We start from the raw sequence: 22,516 nt of genomic DNA, 5'->3' as shown, positions 1-22,516 counted from the left end.
AACAGTGCTGCACATTATAAAGTGTGAAGAAAATTACAGCCTTTTTCACCAACAGTTTCAGTCAATAATTATAAAAGTATTATCAATGTAATAGTAAAACTTGCAAAACATATAACTGTAAAATATAAATAAAAACATCAGGAACTACCTAGCTGATATTCAGTTTCAATAATAAAATCATATCAAAATAATTTCAACACATTCCAAATTATCACATAAGTTTACCTAAATCTTTCGTTACTGGCTCCTTATGTTCAACTAATGGCTTATCACAGCAAGGAAAGCCTCCGATTGAAGTGAAACATAATTTTTTGCTTAAATACAAGTAGAAGATCACCAATATTACCAAAAATGCTCCAACTGCTCCCAAAAAAGCTGATGCCTCAGTGGGTACTATAAAATAATAATAATAATAATAATAATAATTCTAAGAAAAATACCACACAAAAAAAAAAAAAAAAAAAAAAAAAAAACTTGAATAACAATAGGAAAATTAGCCTTAAATTTAAATAGTAGCATAAATAATAATTATCTAATTTAAATTATTAACAAACAACTGAGACACCTATAATGAAATATTTAAAATTCATAACTTTGTAAATATAAAAACCTTTCTCAGAAATTTCACAAATATGTATACATAACTGTTTCATAATTGTTCCAGAGACATAACACTATGTTATAAATTGATGAAATCAGTTTTTGCAGATGTGGTAGATGATGAAGATTCCCCTCCCCAAACTCCATTTTAAAGCTATTCAAAGAAATTAGATCTATTATATTAGTCAAATATTTACTAGTTACGATTATATAAATGTTAATATACTACAAAGAATTATCCTTCTATGCATCAGGGTAATATTTTAAACTAGAAAGATAAAAAAATGCAAAACTGGCTGATTTATCTATGCATTAAGCAGAAAAAAAAATACTTTTGCTTTAATATTCAATCTGCTAACAAAAATTATACTATTTGCCTCTCTGTCTTCTTGAAAAACAGAGCTTTTAGAAGCATCATAAACTTCAGATAGTATTTTTTCAATGAAGAAACATACTTCAGGAAAAAATTCAGTATTCAAATAATTTGCTTATGGTTTTTATTATCATCTCAAAAATAAACTGTTATTAAAAAATGCCACGAATATTTAAAAATCAGATAAAGTAATTCAAGCTATTTTTCAAGTTGTAAAGTAAATCTGTATTGAAAATCGTGGACCTTTCAAAGAATTGAATTTTAATTTTCAATATATCACTGTATTTTACATGAAAAATAGCAGTAAATCTATAAGCAATAACGAATTTATTTTCAGCTTAAATCTATACACCAAATATGACCTGACTGAATATTCTAACTCTGTGACATTCCAATATAAAATTCTGAAAAATAAATGTAAGTTCTTTCTAATTATGTAAGTATGAAGGTATAAAAGAATCTGCGGTTGATCTTTGGATTATGGTAACTTGGCGATTTTTTGGCGAAAATTTATTGTGAAAATTTGGCGACCAACTCAGCTACAGCAACCCTCTATTTTTTTTTCGCCGCCATTTTGTCTTCACGAAGTAAAGACATGTTTCTTTTCTTTTTATTTACTGAACACTTTTTCCAACAATCTACTAGCCGAATTACACTTATGCTAAAAATTTTATGTAACAAAACTGCTTAATTATGACAAGTATTAACTGCAAAATTGGGAAAAAGTGCACACTCCTTGCGCGTTTTCAGAATAGCACATACACATAAACCATTTACACGTCGACTTATTTTTACTTAAAAAAACATCCCAGAATTGCACAAAAATGGCATTGCACACACTCTTAACTTTATCCATCTACACTGCTATTTTCTCATAAATTACAAAAATTTGCACGAAAATGCAAAAAAATTCGGTGAATCTTTAAACTCGGTAAAAAGCACATATATGAAATTACCTGATCGCGAAAAAGTATATACCCTTTCCAAGGATGAACATTTCCACGTATAAAATAAAAAAAAAAAATATTCCAAAACTTTTACCTCTAAATTATCTATTATATTATAAACGTCACCAACGAATTCATACCGCAAACATTACAAATGGTTACAAATACTTAGTGTCATATATTTAAATGCACGTTTACTTCGACTGAAACGAATACCAAATTCCTACAAACATAAAATTCACAAAATAACTATCATTTAATTAAAATATCACTAAACCATGTATACGTCGACTTATTTTTACTTAAAAAAACATCCCAGAATTGCACAAAAATGGCATTGCGCACACTCTTAACTATATCCATGTACACTATGAAATTACCTGATCGCGAAAAAGTATATACCCTTTCCTAAGATGAACATTTCCACGTATAAAATAAAAAAAATATCCAAAAACTTTCACCTCTAAATTATCTATTATATTATAAACGTCACCAACGAATTCATACCGCAAACATTACAAATGGTTGCAAATACTTAGTGTCAAATATTTAAATTATTTCCACACACGTTTACTTCAACTGAAACGTATACCAAATTCCTACAAACATAAAATTCACAAAATAACTATCATTTAATTAAAATATCACTAAACCATGTACACGTCGACTTATTTTTACTTAAAAAAACATCCCAGAATTGCACAAAAATGGCATTGCGCACACTCTTCACTATATCCATGTACACTGCTTTTTTCTCATAAATTAGAAAAATTTCACGAAAATGCACAAAAATTTTGTGAATCTTTAAACTCAGTAAAAAGCACATATATGAAATTACCTGATCGCGAAAAAGTATATACCCTTTCCAAGGATGAACATTTCCACGTATAAAATAAAAAAAAAATATTCCAAAACTTTTACCTCTAAATTATCTATTATATTATAAACGTCACCAACGAATTCATACCTCAAACATTACAAATGGTTACAGATACTTAGTGTCAAATATTTAAATTATTTCCATGCGCGTTTACTTCCACTGAAACGTATACCAAATTCCTACAAACATATAATTCACAAAATAACTATCATTTAATTAAAATATAATTAAATTCAAAAACACTACTTAAAATATAAAAATCATTGCTAATAACAATTTTCCAATAATACCATATTATTTTATTTACTCCTTACATTTAGAACAACGCATAAAAATAATATCCTCAAATAATTAAAAATACTAACTTACCTAATCTTCTTCAGAATCTTGATTACTTGTCCGATGAACTTTTCTTATTTCCTCTGCTAAATACAAAGTAAGCGTATGTGCGCCTGTTTCAAGATCTTTAAAATCATACTTATAGTTCACAGCAAGGTACCAGGTAAAATAAATAACTTAATAAAACATCTTTACTTCTATCTCGCACAACCTTAAAAAAACACTTATTACTACCCCTTTTAATACCACTAAATACCCATTTCGAATTCACTTTAGTTAGGGCCATGGGATCCAAAAATTAACCAACGCTGTTTCACACAACACAGAATAAAGCTAAATACAAAATTTCCCGATTTCCCCCCTTTTTCGATTAAAGAACTGTAATTCGTCCATTAATGTCACATGACATATCTCATGATCTCTCATTTCCCTCACACAAAATAATGCGTAATCAAAACTGATTACTTCTCACATTATAACCAAAGTCCTAGGTAGTAACCTTTATCGCCTCCAAAATGTCGCCAAACTAGCAGTTACCATATTCCACAGATCAGCCGAATCTGCATTTATTTTCACCTTTATGCTCCAAAAATTATTGTTTTTAAAATATGCTACGCAAAAAAAAAAATGAAGTATTTTTCCCTCATGTTCTTATACCTTGCTACATGTAACAACCCTGGTTGATTTAGAGATTAAATTTTGGGGATCGTTACAATGATTAAGTACCCAAAAAAGTATCTAAAACTGCATTTCATTTCTTTTTCCTGATCAAATATTATAAAGTACAGATTTAACATTTTTGTAAAATTCCTTGCAAAAAAACAAATTTAACTTTAATTAATCTTTTTTACAGAAAAAAAAAAAGGTAACTTTTCCATTATGCCCCTGCCACATTTTTTTGACTCCTGTGAAAACGAAGTCAAACACAAGCCAAGACCCAATTATTGCATCATGTGAGGATCAAACCTTTTTATATTACTTGTAATTTTATCCAACTTTGATTTCGTTCCCGTTAGATCGGGATCAAAATAGTTTCTTATAAATTTACTACACGAATTCTACAAAATTCAGCTCTGTCTCTGATACACCTAATAAAAAAGCAAGGATGGAAAATATGCTAATGAAGATACAATACGAAAATGTTCGTCTAAAAACTACTACCGCAGGTTATACATCCGGGTCAGTATGCATTTTACTTGGAAAAATGTGTAAATATACATTAATCTTTGCTTTACCATAAAAACTAAAAATATAGATTTCAGAAATTTTATCAATTCAAATGTTCGTCGGTTACACAAAACTGCACTTTAATTTTAATTGTAATAAACATATATTTTAATTTTAACAGTAATAAAGATATAGCTCGTTTTCAAATCGGACCAGATTGCATTTCAAATACACTAATAAATTGTGATAAATTTATGCAGCAAATAAATAATAATGAGTTAGTATAACATGAAAAATTAATATTATAATAAAATACTATTCTAAAATGAATTTTATTTTTCATTACAATATTTATAATCCAGTAATTAACTGTAGATATTTTTACAAGACAGTAAAAACGCAACTTTCAAACCAAACATATGTGCGCTTACCGACGCAGCTAAAGGAACATTCCATTACAATCAAAAGGATTTCAATAAAATATTTTTTTAATTTAATTGTAGAAACACAAAACAAAAATTTACCTGCAATCATTTTTACACTAAATGATAATCTCCATCAATATAAATCAAAAGAAAGAGGTTTGTTTTCATTTCGATTGACAAACGGTACCTTGAAAATCCAACATATTGCCATTCTCAATGCACCAATTTGAAGTAAATAAATAGCATTACAAGCCGCAACAATCGTGGCTCATCCAACTAGCAGGAGGTACCGTAGGGAAAACATGGACAGCACCATTTTTTTTTTTAGCCACATTTTCTCACCGTTTCGAAAAAAAATGGCAGTTTATAATGAATAGTTATAAATTTTTCTTCTGATTTTCAGTAAACATAAATAGTCTGTAATCACATATGCATCACTCAAATAGATATATATATACATATATACAGTACAAAGCAAGGCCAACTATCTAGTTGGCCTTGATTCGTGCGGCATTCGACGATTCCGGATTTGGGATTTTTCCGGATATTAGATCATCAGCTTAAATCTGGTAAAATGGCATGTAGAAATTATAAAATAAAAAATATGAAATTATGAAATCGTGATTTATGAAAAAAAGGCTTAATATTTATTTGTACACCTTATTAAGCATTTCTTTCAATGCAAGTTGTTTAAGTTGCTTCATTTTTTGTGCTAATACTTTCTCTTTAATTCTGTAGATAGACATAATCTCTTGTTCAATTACATTGTTGAGGTCTTGTAACTGCTGTGTCGAGAATTCCGGCTAACTTGTCAATCTAAAATTTTGGGTTTTCAGTAACTTATCTGTCACTTTCTTCACTATGAGTAGTAGTATTTTCTGGATCTAGAAACATACTACAGATTTCGCCATTCATTAATGAATTGATGATTGAGAAGCATAGTCATCACAATGAAACACTTCTTTTATCATTTATTACCGCTTATGCACATTTCTTTACAAAATCAGTTAATTGGAAAATTTCGCATTTGTTTTGCGATATCCGAAAACTTTTAAAATTCGCGACTATCATCATCAAATTTAACTATTATAACTTTATTGTTCACTATGCATATTTGGCTATACATTATGATTTTGGCAACTAACGACAAGTTGTTCTGTTAAATTTTATCTTGCTTCTATCGCGTACTGAGACTATTAATCCTGAATTCTATTAGTTTAGTTATTTATTAAACTTATGGCTATTTCTTGCACATGCTTAAGCCTTATCAGTGTTCTAAATAAATAAATTCCTACATAAAATTAAGCCTTATTGAGGGCCGGCGCTAGATATCTTAATGCCTGATGCAGTCTCTGTGTGTCCTAAATTCTGCGATCCGGTGCTGCCATACGAGCCCTGGCGCTGGTTCTGAGTGTATGTGAATAGCAAATCAGTTATTCTTAATTCAAATAGCCCTAAATTTAATCTTTGGGTCTATGAGTAACATCAACAAAATCTATTTTGAGTATATGGAAAGAATTTTTGTTAATTTTTCATTGTCAAAATGTTTTAGCGCATTTAACTTAAATCAGTAATCATCGCCAAGCGTAATGTCAACATAAAAGGTTACCATACTCCTTTACAATACTATTCAATTACTAACATAAAAAAATTGTTTAGGCATCTCTACATGAGTCATTACTCAAATTGTCATGTGTTGATAAACATGCGGTGATTAAAGGAAAGTATAATAAATAATGATTCGCAAGGTTGGCGTCAGATCAACGATGTATCTATGTGGAATGTTTCGGTTTGGGATGTATGCCAAGCAGATATGCAGTAACAGAGCCAAATTACTCATCGCACAAATTTATGCTAAAATGATTGTTTCTTCAATAACAATGCATTTTATTTAGTGTCAAAGTGAAATTAAGAATCGGTTCTCTACAGATATTTTATTATGCCCTGAGGAGGGAAATCAAATGCGCCTACGTAAAGCCTACGAGAAAAACGTTGTTGGTGTTTTAATTTCGGACTATGAGGGAACATCTGACAACATTGAAACAGGCAATTCAAGAAACGGATTCCCTGATTACTGCCTTACAAATAAAGGAACCTAATTTGGAGTTCTCACGAAGGTTCAAGCAGAAACAATAGCCCAGGCCTTCCAAAACTTAAAAGAGTCTCATTCGACTAAAATTCATCCCCTTTCCCCGCAACCGCGTCGTGACAGTAAAAACAAGACTTGTAGAATTGGACTCAACATATGCTGAGGTGATTCTTGGTATTGGTTTCTTATATTTAGGCCTTGTTAGGTGTTACTTTTGCAGCCACGTACGAATTCAGCGGTATTTTAATAGCCAAGGTCTGGGACACTCTAGTTGCAATTGTCAGGCTGCTCGTGTTTGTGCTCGGTGTGCTGGTGCACATGCCAATGGGGTTTGTCAAGAGCGGGAGCAGTGTGTGAATTGTAAACACTCAAATCAACATAGCGGCTCCACTCTTGATTTAGGTCATCCTGCAAGTTCTAGTACCTGTCCCACATATCGAGAGGCACTAAAAAAGAAAATTCAACAAGAAGCTTAAAGAATTCAATATGTTACAGCTTGTTTCAACTGACGCTTCTAATACTATTCTGTGTACTGAGAATACTTTTAATTTTCTACAATGTAACTTACATCCAGAGGCGTAGCTAGAGTTTCCAGCGCCCGGGCACAACTGAAGAATTTGCGCCCCTTTCTGTGTGCGAAGAATGGAAAACATTTCATTAAAACATTTTGTAGCATCAGTTTGGCGCCCCTTGGATGCTGCGCCGGGAACAGATGTCCCCCTTGCCCCACCCTAGCTACGCCACTGCTTACAACATTCTTGAGTTGCAACATCTCTAATTTTTTAGAGCCCACCAGCGGCCGAGCGGTAAAGACGCTGAACATTGGTAGTTCGGTCCGAGGTTCGAATCCCACGAACGGGCTGGCTGCATGGGCGTTTTCGTGGTTTTCCCCATGTGTAACGTGTATACGAGCCAGTTTCCCTTAGAAAGTCCTCCACGAAAGGCATCCCTCCCCTTAGGCAGATAGCCCTAGTGTGCTTTGCCATAATTAAATACACCACACCTAATTTTTCAGACTCTTAAAGCACTCAATATACACGTTGCGTTTTTACAAGAACTTTATATAGCTCATTATTCAATTCCGGGTCTACCATCTTGCTTTCAAGCTCATTACTATCACTCTAGGTCTTCAGTACTTGTTACGACAGGTTCAACTCAATTGACGTCTTTTGTGGTTTCACAGTATGTGGTCTCTGCGTTTATCTGCTTTGCAAATGAATCACTACTCGTCTCCTCGACTTATTTTCCACAGTCTGAAGACTTGGATAGTAATCTACTTGAACTTGATTTCTTACGATCAACTTCCTTTCAGCATATAGTGGTTGCAGGAGATTTTAATGCTAGTAATACTTTATGGGGTTCGCTCGATGGTAATGTGAGAGGAACTGCTGTTATCGAATTTTCATATTCCCATCATTTACATATTCTTAATAATTATGACAGTTCACTCACTTTTCGTACTACAAGAGCGCAGGGTTGGATTGACCTGACCTTATGCAGCAACTCTTTGGATCAATACTTTCAAAATTGGTGTGTTCGAGATGATTTAGTAAGCTCTAGTGATCATTAAATAATAACATTTACGTTTAATAAACAAGTCTCTCGCTTTTCAAAATGCAGATTCAAGATAATTTCAGGCAATATTAATAAATTTATACATCAATTGGCTCCTTTGGTTGAAACTCTTTGCCATCAATTCGATTCAGCTTTCACTAAAGTTGATTTGGATAAAGTGTACAATAGTCTCATAGCTGATATTATCATTGCTTGTAAAAGCAGTTTTAAATTCAAACACCTCAAACCACATCAACAGGTCGCATGGTGGACACCAGAGTTACAACAACTTAAGACGCCTAAGACGACAAGCTCAGGGGAAGATAACTTCACCTCTGCGGCAACAGCTTTTTGTTAAATATATAAAAGAACAAGCTCACTTTATACGTAAAATACTGGAGGTAAAACAAAACTCTTAAAAGAAAAGTTGCCTCAACGTATCAGTGCGTTTTGGCACAATCTATAAAATTGCGAACTATAGAGTTTTTCATCCTCACTCAATTCCAGCTTCGGTTTTTCCAGCAGCCTCCACTCAACAAGAAATTACAAAATACCTTTTGGCCAAAATCTTTGAAGAGGATTCTATAGACGATGACACATCACAGCAAGCAGACACCCGACGTAATTTTTAGAATTATATTTTTATATCAAGGCAGACAGATTCACCTCTATCAACAGAAAGTGGAGTTAGTCTCATAGTCAAAAATCTGAACATTCGCAAAGCACCTGGACCTGATGGTGGGGATAATCAAATCATTAAAATCATCTTCGATAATGTTCCAGCTCTCTTAATAGCTTCCTTTCATGCTTGTTGGTGTCTCAAGCATTTTCCTCAAGGGACTAAGACAGCTGAAGTAACACTGTTCTTGAAAAAAGAAAACGATCCTGCATTGCCAACATCTTATAGACATATTTGTCTGTTACCAGCTCTTGGAAAAGTCCTAGAGAAGGTAATTTTAAGACGGCTACAATACTTCCTCGCTAAACATAACCTACTATCTAACAAAAAATATGGCTTTACCAAGAATGAATTTACGTAACATGCCTTGCATGATCTTCTAACAACAATTCAAACAAACAGGCGAAATAATAATCATAGTTTAATCATTTCGCTTGACATACAGGCTGCCTTTGACATACTGATGTTATACTGATGACATACTGATGTTATACTGATGACATACTGGTGGCCTGATGTTATTCAGGCACTGGATAACTTAAATTGTCCAGTTTACTTGATTGACTTTCTTCGGGACTATCTCTTTGACAGGGCAGTTCAAATTACAGAAACAGCAGGTTTTACAACCCATAGAGTTACTAAGGGATGCCCGCAGGGCTCCTGTTTGGGATCCCTGCTGTGGTTGCTTGTAGCCGACTCACTCTTCACTGACTTTATGGATCATACAGACATAAAGCTTATTGCCTATGCTGATGACTTCTTAATCATTGTTAACAGTAGACATAATATTGAAACAAGAGCAGAAATTGGACTAAATATTTTCCAGGAGTGGGTGAGAAGACACAAGATTACCATTTCTCCAACCAAAACCAAGGCAATTTTAATTGGAAGACGACATCGATTTCGCCGTAATCCGAGTCTAAAATTGAATGGTTATTCTGTTACATTCGTGGAGAACCTGCCTTTTCTGGGCTTTATCATTAATAATAGACTATCCTGGACACCCCACATTAAATATTTAAGGGGTAAAATAATGCGCATTCTTAATTCTATGCATAAAGTAACAGGACCAACGTGGGGAGTACCACCCCATTTCCTTAAACTTTGGTATCAAGTAGTTACGCAACGCATCATATTGTATGCAACATCAGCATGGGACACGAATCTTAATAAAGGAACCAAGCGGCAGTTAGATTCCTTACAGAGATCACATCTTGTTCTGATAAGCAAGATTTATCGAACAACAACAACTGCGGCACTTCGGATTTTGAGAGGGATTCCTTCCCTCTTTCTACAAGTAGAGAGAGAGGCACTCATAGCCAATATTATACGTCTACGTACACAGCAAAACCTCTGGAGTTTTGCATTTTATCCAGACGATTTTGAATAGCGAGTTACAAACTTCACTTGCAAGCGGGTTGCAACTTCACTTTAACTTACGACATTCAATTCATATTAAAAATACTCCTCAAAGTCAAGCAAAAATTTCTATATTTACAGGTGGTTCACGAATGGCCTTTGGCACTGGCAGTGGTCTTTGCGTTCTAAACAATCCTGAACATTATGTCTGATTGTCCAGTATTCAAGCAAACTCTTTTACACAGACCGCTGGAAGCAATACTGGCCTTGGCTAGAAAAACTTTTGACTAGCCGCACAGGTATTCTTCAGCTGCAGAGAGTATTGACACAATGTACAGGTACAATGATTGTGGTACTTTCATGGCTATATACTTGTGTAACTCCTTTATTTCTATAGCGGCCAGATTCTGAACAGGTTGTTGATCCTTATTGTTCATTTACCTGTGTTTTTCTATTATATATGTCTGACATTTATTTAACTATGATTTTCTACTTTAAAAGTTTTGCATTTATGGTTACCATGTTTGTTACTATAGGTGGCTGTCAATTACTGTGTTAACTATTCTGGTAAATCTTAATATAATAACTTCAGATGTATTTCTTCAACGTATGCAATATACACAAACAACTCTGTATTTTGTACAAATGTAAACTTTGAAATTTTGACTCTGAATATCAATGCCCGACTGATCTGTTTTGGCCCTGACCTAAGGTTGTGGCCAGCAAATAGTAAATGGTTTTACCTGTGAGTAACATATTCCGTTTGTTGCCTTTAGGCTAATTTAAGTCGGAAGTTGCTCAGTAGGTCAGTGTTGTTGTATATAATAAATGAAGCATCTGAATGTAGGCATTATTGGAGAAACTTTCAATTCTGTGGAAGCTCATCACGTGACCAACGAATTGTATTTATGAGACCACCTTTTATGGACTTCACTAAATCCTCTGCTTCTGATAAGACATCTGATAAGTTAAGGATAGGCCTTAACTTATCAGATGTCTTTGCTACTCACGTGACAAACGGTCACAATTTCCCTGCACTTTCAGTGCTGTCTTTTGGACCGACAGTCATGCATTCCTCTACTTGAAGCGCCAGTCCAGGCATGAAACTAATGACAGCCGGAACACGTTGTCACAATAATCACGGCGTGTAGAACACTTGGAACTTGGAAAGCAGATGAAATCCCTGAAATGAAGAGAACGTTCCCATATCGGAGAGATGGGTTCCAGCTCTTTTTTTTTTTTTTTTTTTTGAATGAACGAAAGTCCCGTGATTTTCAAGAATTATTTTACAATATTATAGAGTTTATTCTTTCCGGAAATACAGGAAATACAATGCCTGTTGAAAGAATATTTCCCTTTCTGAGTAGAACCTTTTATCAGTAGTTCTCAACTTGTTTTACTCCTTACTCCCCTCTATTCATTGCTGTAAGAAGCTCATTCCCTCTCTCACGCCTTTCCCAACTCAACAAACACGCATACACTTATTTGGATTATTTTTAGTGGTACAACAGGAGACAAGAGGAGGCAGGCTGATTACATTCCCTCTCACACGAAACTATAAAACTCCCTCCTGCTTGAGAATTTTTGTTTTAATTGCAGTATGTAACAAAAGAGAAATCTAGGTTAGATATTGAGGAAAATCTTCGCTTAAGCGTCAAATAAACTGTTACGTTATCAGGTATCACGGGCTCTGAAGACTAATAAATACACTCGAAGGAATCTTCCATGCCTGGAAATGGGTTTGGATCGTAGATAAAACATTGCTCACTTAAATAAGAAAGGTTATTTAATAAGGCTACTACACGCACATATTTTAGCTCATTCTAAAAGTTATTTTGGTCACCATTTCGAAGAAACAAAACTAAAAAAAAAAAAATCTGAAAGGTTTCAGATTTTAAATTACGTCTAAAGGGGCGTTTTTTTAACGTTTTGTGTGTTACCTTTATTTATTGAATATCATGTTCTTTGCACTTAAACCATAAATTCAGTTCAATAGCAATGTCGCAAAATAATTTTAAAATGAGCGTATCTTTAGAATTTCCGATACACAGTTCCCGCTGGAGGTAAAAAGGTGTTTTGTTGTTGTTGTTGTTTTCCCGTAGAGTGTTGCCATTGCTTGCTTTGAAATCCTTGTGTTTGTTAATCAAAAATTCGCTAAAGTTTTAAAAATTTGAAATCGATAATAAAACAAATTCCAAATTTCAAATTTGGTCTTCCACATGCCCATATTTAGGAGATTACGTCATTCAAAATTCGATGGTTCTATGTACCGTTGTTTTATCACAATGCGAGAAATATACATACATTTATGCAGATTTTTCATTATTTAATTTCTTCAAATATAATGCAGGACTCTAACATTTAGTGGTAACAGTTTGAAAAGTCAAACGGACATTTATAGTGATTCAACGCAAAAGCGCAAAACAAAAACAATAGTCTTTCAGGGAACAAAGCCCATTTGGACAAACAATAATTATTAGTGGCCGAAAATCATTAAGTAAGTAAAATTAAATGAAAGTATGCATTTAATTTTACTTACTTAATGTTTAGTACACAACATCTGAAATACAACATTCTACCACCATAAGTTTTGGGGGAAAACTTAACCTAATGAAAATTCTAAAGAGTAGAACTTTTGAAAAAAAAACGCAGATTTTTAAAATTAAAAGGAAAAGATACATGCCGTAGGGGAACAATAAGGGAGATTACATTCAAATTTAAATCTTCTTCATATATGAGTGATTAGTTGTTGATGGTATTTCAGTGTCTGGAAGGAATATTCGTCAACATCATCCAAATCAAGAATGCCAGTTTTTCGAAAATCTTGTAAAAATGAGTTAGACAAACGAATAAGTTCAGAATCTTATTCTGAAACATGTGCAAGTAGAGAATTAATCACAGATTCTGCATCACACAATACCGCTGTCATTTCTTTAAATGAGAGTGGAAAATTTCTCAAAACTCTTCTTAAAACCCTTTGAAGGGCACCGGTATATAATATATACCGGTTGTTTGTCAATTTTTTAACCTCCGAAAAAATGCTAATTTTTCTACACCAAAAGCTATAATCGTAAGTGTCTAGTATTTTCTTTCGATTCTAATTGGCAACATCACCCTATGAATGCTCAATATTTTACAGTTATGAAATTAATATACGTCGTTCCAAGGTATCATGTTGGAAGATTGATAAATTCTATTGGAGGGAAAGAAAAAATTCAAAATCTGCAAATATATGACGTACACATGCTGAATCTTATATATTTACTTCATTTCAGTCAGAAGTGATAATTAACAGCAGATTATTTATACGATTTTAAAACCGGTATATAGCCCACACTGAGGGTACCACGCCAATAGATGGCAGCACCAGTCTTCTCCTTTTCTACTCTGTGACGTGACAGAATTTATTATTATAACAGTTTATGATGTAATAATATTTCATGATTAACTTATAAGTCGTTTAGGATTAAATATTATGTTCATGGAGGAATGGGGAGTTTTCTGACTCTGCGCTAGGACTGAATACAAGTATATTAGTTTCATTTACTCTTTGTGTACTCAGCTCAAGTTTCATTCGTCTGTGTTTAGCTAAAATTTTTATTTCAGCACTTATCTCTTTTCCAAGAGAAAGACTCATCGATTTCAAAATTGCCGTCTGGGATCAAAACTTCACACAATCGTGGGGGTTAAACGTGGCATGCTAGCCCCCAAAAGACACCTGTTGCTTCCTGTTTTCCAAAATCCTAGAATGTAAGAAAATGAAAAGAGGTGATTGACAACCAATTTGTCTTTCGGGAGCCAGTCCTTCTTCCCATTGTGAAGTGTGATAAGATCACACAAAGGGAAAGCTCCCTTAAAATAGAAATGTACTTAAGGTCCATCTCATAGTGTAATCACAAAAACTGCTGATTTGAAAGCATGCTTTTATTCTTTAGGGAAATTCTTTTTAATTCTTTGTTAATTTCAGATGAAAGACTAGAGAACACAAGAGAAATTTGAGCTTTGGTTGATACAAATAGGTTGTTTCGGAAATAAATTTTCACAGTTGGTGAAAGGAGGAAAAATATTTCTAAGCCCCGTTTTAGATGCAAACTAAAATTTATCCAAAAGTTGAAAAGGATCCCCTATGAAGCCAAAGGGGTTGAAAATCAGAATAAGAGCTTTGAGGTGTATCAAATAATAAAATTGTTTAACGGTGTTTCTTCCTGAACAAAAAGATATATTACAACCTATATTTATAAAAAATAAAAAAGGGACCCTTACGGTCCTCCGTGATCTAAAGTGTGTGTGCGTGGAGGGGGGGGGGCAATTCTTCGTATCAGAGTATGAAGCATGGTTTTTTTCACATATTATCTAAAGCATAAAATACAACTTCAAAAATGCAACATACTTTCTCAGCTGAGTCGGTCGTAGTGCTTCATTTTTCAATTTTTTTTAATTTTCGGCTGAGTTACATCTGTTTGTAATATTATACTAGTTCAGTTACAGCATGATACGATTTACACATGCAGTGTTATATTTGCTAAATTTTTTTTATAAAATAATATTGAATTTAAATCAAGTTGAAGAGCTTTTTACCCATATGTATGTTCAGCTGGGTTGCATCATCAAAGTGCATAAAAACATAAATTTTATTTTTAAAATTTTAATCTTCTGCGGAAATTTAAGAAAATTTTGTCTTTAGACTTACATAACTATATTCAAGCACTCATCACTACAGACGCACATCAAAAGTACCCAAAATTAATTTAAAAAAACAAAGATTAACAGTTGGCAACTACCTGGAAAAAAATGTCCTAGAGGGGCGCCGGTATAAAATATATACCGGCTCTCAAAATTCAGGATTTCGCTCTAGAATTTTTTTAAGTCTCAATTTTGTGTCCTTAGGGTCCATAAGTTATAGTTCATGCAAAATTTTACCACAGTTTAAATTATTTTATATACCGCCCCTCAAAGGGTTAAGAATTTGCTTCATCATGCCAACTAATCGTTCCCAAAAACTGTTCGACAAAGAAGCAGTTAGAGGTTGAATACCATCAAATTTTTCTAATTAAGTTGTATTTAGCAATGACATTCCAATGAACGAGTTTTAAACAATATTATGAGCCCACAAAAGCACTTCCGTTCTCACAATAACCTACGGAAGGTTAGCATCTGAAGGCTATAAACCGCCGTAAAGTCTGAAGAAAGCTCTCAATAGAAAGTAAGAAAATAGCTCAAAATGTGCAACTCTATACACTGCACAAGTATATATGCAAATCCAAGCTTTCGCTTTTCCTTTTAAATACCCAGATTCAACCATATTAAACCGGATAATTTCAAAAGTGTATACATCTCTTACTCGATATTCTGGTAATGCAGAAATCGGTGCTGTTAAATTCCTCTTTGCATATCTTAAACAAATAACACACTCACTGCTAACTGTTTTCACTATTAATGAGGTCCAGTAAATAACCCTATCTGCTGTTTGGAATTTCATTTTAAATTCAGTGTTATTACAGGCACTGCTCTCCATTCAATAACAACTTTTTTTTTTTTTTTTTTTTTCAAAATAGCAACAGAAAGTATCAAGAACCCATGAAAATTCGTTATATTTACCACTTGGAAAATAAATTTCAAATTGTAACCTCAGAGTTGGAGATACAAACATATATCATTGTACAATGCTTTTTCAGTAACGATGCAAATTTCTAATAAAAAGATTATAAGTTTGGAAATGCTGAAAGATTTCTCTATTTCAAACAAATATTCCATAAATCAAGTTTCCTCTCAAACCCCTTCAATTTCTCAAAAGTACCGAGAACAGAGAAAAAAATTGCTCTGTGTAGAGAGATGTTTAGTTCATTTAATTTTGAGAATATATCTGAATTTGAGACTCAGTGCACTTAGTCATGTGTCATGAGCAAGAAATGATGTAAAACCTCGTTAATTTTGTTTACGAAAACAAGACATTTTTCCGAATCTAGAAGTAACACAAGGGCAGGCCTTCGGGACCACAGTTTGAGAAACGTAGGTTTAAGCGACAAGCAATGATATGCAGATTTCATTGTGAAGAAAATGATATGCAGATCATTGTGAAAAATTGCGTAAAATCTGATCTTAATTTTTTTTTTTTTCTTTTCAAAAAAGGATATTTTGTTCACAGTTCATATTTTAGAAAACAGCGGCCGGCTTTATGTCTTGGTACACAGCCAACCTACAAAATTATTTGCATACATAAAAAATGAAAAAACACTTCTGTATGTATGCCTGTTAGATATAAGATCGTAAAGTTATAAAACATGTAATCGAAAGTTATAAAACATGATTAATGCATTTTTAGCATTTGAAAAATTATAAATTATTTTATGAAAGCGCTTTCGGGATGAAAATGAACAAAATTATAAATTAAAGAATGCTACCTATTAGTAAATTTTAAGGATTTCGCTGAATGATATTAAATGAAGAAACGAAATCAAATTTGAATCATATCCCCAAGGAGAGCAATAAGCTTAATAGTGGTTTCTAACACTAAAATATCTTTAAAGATTCCAAAAATTTAAAAATAATTATCTCTGTCAATTTTCGTCGTATGAGAGGTCAAGAGCTTTTTTTTTTTTTTTTTTTTTTTTTTTATATATATATATATATATATATATATATATATATATATATATATATATATATATAACGAGTATAAATTTTTACTAAATAGAACTAGATGAATGAAAAGACCGTAATTACAAAACTGATTTTTTTTTTTTTTTTTTAATATTGTTGCATGCGTACAGGTTCGTAATGAATTGAACGCACAAGTATGATAAAAGTTAATAAAATTTATTCTTATCAAAAGAAATAAAAACCAAATGCTGAAATTTTTCGTCACGGGTATTTGTACAATAGCACAATACCATACAGTAGTTATATTTTAAACTACTGAAATGTTAAAAGAGGTTATCACACCTCTTTTAACGTTTTAAACTCTTTTAAAGTCCCGTCTACAGTCCCTGCTGGACGGGTCTTTTCTGAGAAACGAGATTCTGGCAGTACTGGTTTTTAACGAGAGGATTCCTAGAAAAAAGAGCCCCCCCTAGCTACGGAAGCAATGTTGCGGCTACGCGGGATTTTTTCAAACCTCACCGAAAATGTCTCGGGTCCCAGGTAGAGACAACCTATCAGACAAAAGTTCTGCTTCTGAAGGATCACGTGATCCCGATTTGAGCGATAATCGATTACTGTTTGGTGTTCAAGTCTTTGTATTAAAGTGAGAATGGTAACCTAGGTACGTGTGTTTCCTGGAATTGTGCGGGTCCTGAGAATTGTGCCTTTCGATGTCAAGTCCCGCGTAGCCGAAACATAATGTGATTAAGACATTAAATAGAACACAATTCAAAGCGCCGAAAAAGCTAATCTTATCTCACCGCGAAGTCGCTACAGCCAAGAACAACAGTTATCTAAACAACTGAGCTGAAATGTTTTTCTTAGGCTTTTTAAAGCTTTTAAATCACGAGAAGCTTCTGGTAATTTCCGTTTTTTTCGAGATTTCTGGGAAACAAAAGAGTAGAATTACGAGATATATATTTATTAAATGTTAAATGCGCGTGTTCCTGTATTTTGACTTTTCCGATGTAGCTTACGCTTAAAATAAGTCTGGTGCACGGGAATATAAAACAAATTTAATTATAAATTCTACTAAAAATAGCAAACTAAATACAAAAACTTGAATATTTGAGTCCTTTAAAACATTTTTGTAACTTTTCGTAATTGTAAATATATGTCTGTGACAAATGACTGCGAAAATAAAGGCAGCTTAAAGTCTTTTTATAGACACCATCAGTAATATCCAAAAGTAAGTGTTATATTCTTTATGATAAATGAGCACTAATTAACTTTAAAAACCTATAAGGTATTTCTCCCGCTTTCCTAGCGTCCTTCGTGGTGTAACGGTAGCACGCTGGTCCGGTATCCAGAGGTGCGTGGTTCGATTCCCGGCGAAGGCGGTTGCTAATTTTTCATCTCTCTTGGCTTCCAAAAAATCCTAATGTCTCTACAGTGGCGCCCGAGCTAAAAGGGTTGTGGATGATGATTCTCCGCACCCAGGATTGGGCGACTAGGTCCCTTAAACCCTAGTAGTCCTTTAAAAAGGGGAGTATTTAAGGTATTTCTCCCACTTTCCTAGCGTCCTTCGTGGTGTAGTGGTTCTACACGCTGGACCGGTATTCCAGAGGTCCGTGTTTCGATTCCCGGCGAAGGCGTTAGCTATTTTTCATCTTTTCTGCCTCTAAAAAAATCCTAATGACTCTACAAACCTAACAAGATAAACAAGCCAAGTGAGCAAAAATTTGTGAAAGATAGGAAAAAATACGCCTGTAAAACCTTTTCTGCACGACATTTACCCCCTTCAGATTCGTCACGTGATATTTGCTTTCGTCAGAGGAAGCAAATATTCCCTGTATTCTGAAAAGAGGCACGTATCGTTCTGAAGACTTCTTAAAACATTACTCTAAAAAAACTATTTAATGATACAGCAACTGTATTTAATGATACAATAATCACTGTGGAAGTTCTGGGTTTTAGTAAAAAGGGTTTCTAATAATAAATAAATAAATAGCAACTATACAAGTAGGAATGTAGCAAACTAACACTGCTCTCTGTATTTGTACAGTTCAGTTCATGAAAACATCAGATGAAGGGAAAGCTACCCGTAAGTTGACAAATCTCTTGCGATTACGCATTCATAGATTTGTAGTGCCACATATTTGCTGTGACTTATGTAAAACGATAAATGTTAGAAATATGACCATACCTAAAGTATTGAGGAACGCCTTCATAAAGGCACTCCGGCATAACGGTGCTGCATCTTTATGCAAGATAGCTGCTATTCGAAAAGACAGAAATCTTTATAACGATATCGCGGTGTAATAAAGCGTACAGAAACTGAAGATCATTTTTTTGCTCGAAACTGATCTTCGTCTACTTATTTTTGTGTTTTTAACTGGTAATTTATTAAACTTTCATCATTAATAACATAATATTACATATGCAATTAAATGAAAATTATGTATTGTACTTAAGTAACTCGGTGTAACTGGATATATATGATTTTCAAATTCAATTCAATTTTTAAATAGCAAAATTAAAAATAAGAAAAGTTTCGCAGTGGTAATTTTGACATTACTGTGTTGATAGTACCCTCCGAAAATTCAAATTTCGAATACGACAATAACATTGGAATACGACATAAAAATACGTGCCGAGTGTTTTACCGTTACACCACAAAAGCCTGCTGGAAGGAGGGAGAAAATGTCTTATAAGAGTATTCTAAGAGTAAAATGAGAAAGTAAAACAATCTGAGAGAGATCACTAAGCAGTCAAAAAGTTTAGGTCTCTCCGTGTGCTTAAGAAGTTAACATCAATATTAGCACATTAGAAAAAAAAAAAAAAAAAAAAAAAATATTCAAGACAGATCATTGAGGATTGAAAAGAAGAGTTGAACGCTGGGCAAAACGTGGGTATGCTGGATGATTATTTTAATTTAAAGTATTTTTCGATTTATTAAAGAATCGGGGGTTTACTGGGTGTTACTCCCGATCGGGTAATAGTGTTTTAAAAAAAGGAGAGAAGTTCTAAAACATATAGAAATGACACAAATGCACATAATTTGTAACAAGTATAAATAATTAATTGATACTAATAAACAAGTAAAATAATTAATTGATACTAATAAACAAGTAAAATAATTAATTGATACTAATAAACAAGTAAAATAATTAATTAATTACTATTAATAATTACGTAATCTTGTAGAGATAAAAGCCTTTAAAATTTTCGTTCCCCTCACTCTGACAAATGGATTAACATATAGAATTTGAAATAGGAAGCAAACTCACCATCATCTATCTCATCCATATTTTAGGAGAAATATCTGCCCATTTCTCAAGGGGTATTGGTCAAGAAAAAATGAGACACTAAGAGAAATAAGGCATTTAAATGCAGGTATCACTTGAGATTCTCCCATGCGTATTTGTTGAGCACTTTATTAAGAGACGCAAATAAGTGAAATCAAATTTGAGGACCGATTGAAATATCATGTGATTTTATGTCTTCGCTCATTGGCTGTTACTCGGAAATCACGTCATTTTCAGCCTTGCAACAAGCATGTGACTTTTGAATAAAGCAGTATATATAAATTTTTACTAGTAAATAATAGATATTCATGATTGGAATGAATTTATATTAGAAAATACTCTTATACAATTGCAATTCTGAGAATCGTAAATTTTATTTTTAGAAGCGAATTTTATTTTTAGGAGTAGATTTTGCTCAAACTACAGAATGTATGAAACTTTATATCATATTCCGTGATAGAAATCTTTTCATTTTCTCTTTATTATTATTATTTTATTCACTGTTCTTTAAGATAATTTTTATTCTTATCAAACCTTCTTCATACACGTATGCGGCAAGAAAAATGTAAATATTAGTTTTTTTTTCCCGCTCTTACTTTATGAGATTCAGTCTAAGCCTATTCTTTGACAAGACTTAAATATATTTAAGTCTTGCAACATATATATCTTGAAATATATATATTTCTTTTCTGGTAACTGAAAAGAAAGCTGAAGAAGACTTTTGCTTTCACTAGCTAGACTAAAATATCTTTTAGAGTTTATTTATTGGAAAATAATTACAGAAAAATATTATTATTGTGGTGAAAGAATATTAATTTCGGAACAGATATGCAAAATAGTTTAATTCTTTTGAAGATTTACGCGAGGGGAAAAAAAAAAAGTATCAATATAGAAGCTTACTGTCAAACTGTTTGGCCTTTCATATCAGACAGAACGGATGACATACTTTTAATATTTAAAGCATGTAGACATAGGAATTGTGAGCGAATTAATATCGACACAAAAACGATGAGGTATTAACAAATAGGTTATGCAGATGCTGGAACGTGAAAAACGTACACATTGCCCTCTCAGGGATTTGTACTCTGAACCCCCGGCATAAATGTTGAGGGTGCTTCCACTTACATCCCGAAGATATGCGGAAAGGTGGGAGAAAATACCTTATATACCTTTCCCTTTTAAAGGGAGACTGCGGATTAGGAGACCCCGTCATCAAATCGTGGTGGTGACGAATTATCTTTTACCACCTTTTAGTTCGGGTGCCACTTGTAGAGTCTTTTAGAATTTTTTAGAACCTCTCGAATGCGTTTCGAACGTGCTTCCAGTTGCACCACGAAGGCATGCTGAAGGGCGGGAGAAGATAATAATCTTCTCTCTATATATATCTATTTCTATCTATATATCTATCTATCTATCTATCTATCTATCTATCTATATCTATATCTATATAATATAAGAAATAAGAAGCAATATGTAATAAATAAAGAATATATATAAGAAAATAATAAATAATATATATAAAAAATATATAAGAAAATATAAGATATATATAAGAAAATAACAAAGATAATATATAAGAAATAAGAAAGAATATGTAATAAATAAAGAATATGTATAAGAAAATAATAAATATAATATATATAAGAAATATATAAGAAAATAATAAAGATAATATATAAGAAAAATAAAGAACATGCGAAAGATTGAATTAGCAACGCAAATTTCGCTTCTCAGTTCTAAAAATAGTAACCTCTTCCTGCACTGCGTCATTTCTAGATTAATTCATGTCATATGATTCATACATAATTCTGGTGATGTAAATGGAAATAAAACTCAAGCATCCAATAGTAATTTTACAGTAATATTAACTATCTAATCAAAATGCACAGAAAACCCAAACTAACTTAGTCTGAATTAAGATTTGACCCTGAACATAACGTACTTGCTTTCTACGCTTTGGCCTAGCTACACTGTTTGTTGTCTGCTTCCTGCTATATTAGTGCAAATTTATCTCAAATGTAAGCTTTTTGGAAATAGGCACAATTAACGTGCCAACTTGTTTGCGCCACAACATAGTGCTGAAATAAAAAATAAAGATTTAATCTGTCTTCGCCTTCAATTTCCTATTCATTATGGATCAACATTTCTATGTCATCAAAATTTCTGCTAGTCATTACTTCTACATTTGTTTTTATTAGATATATAAAATTCTTTATT

At 32.9% G+C, this 22,516-nt stretch overlaps 1 protein-coding gene across 2 annotated transcripts in view; it reads right to left on the bottom strand.

The window, feature by feature from the left end:
• The window catches only part of Syt14 (Synaptotagmin 14), an 88,536-nt gene extending 68,114 nt beyond the window's left edge, over nucleotides 1–20,422 (bottom strand). Inside the window, exons 1-2 of one of the 2 annotated variants that reach the window (XM_035353401.2) lie at nucleotides 20,282–20,422; nucleotides 226–393 (exon numbers count right to left, since the gene is read on the bottom strand). In XM_035353401.2, the coding sequence (XP_035209292.2) occupies nucleotides 226–393; nucleotides 20,282–20,300 (187 nt within the window). In that variant the 5' untranslated portion in view covers nucleotides 20,301–20,422. Of the gene's footprint in view, nucleotides 1–225; nucleotides 394–4,830; nucleotides 4,961–20,281 lie in introns of those variants that run through there. The other variant, XM_035353402.2, reaches the window with a different exon arrangement.
• Between the last annotated feature and the right edge of the window lie 2,094 nt (nucleotides 20,423–22,516).

Source organism: Stegodyphus dumicola, chromosome 9 (genome assembly GCF_044657685.1).
Source record: "Stegodyphus dumicola isolate Sdum_Otavi_A_Nest chromosome 9, ASM4465768v1".
NCBI classification, from domain to species: domain Eukaryota; kingdom Metazoa; phylum Arthropoda; class Arachnida; order Araneae; family Eresidae; genus Stegodyphus; species Stegodyphus dumicola.
The sequence above is the reverse complement of the archived record's forward strand: the minus strand, read 5'-3'. Positions and strand labels throughout refer to the sequence as shown.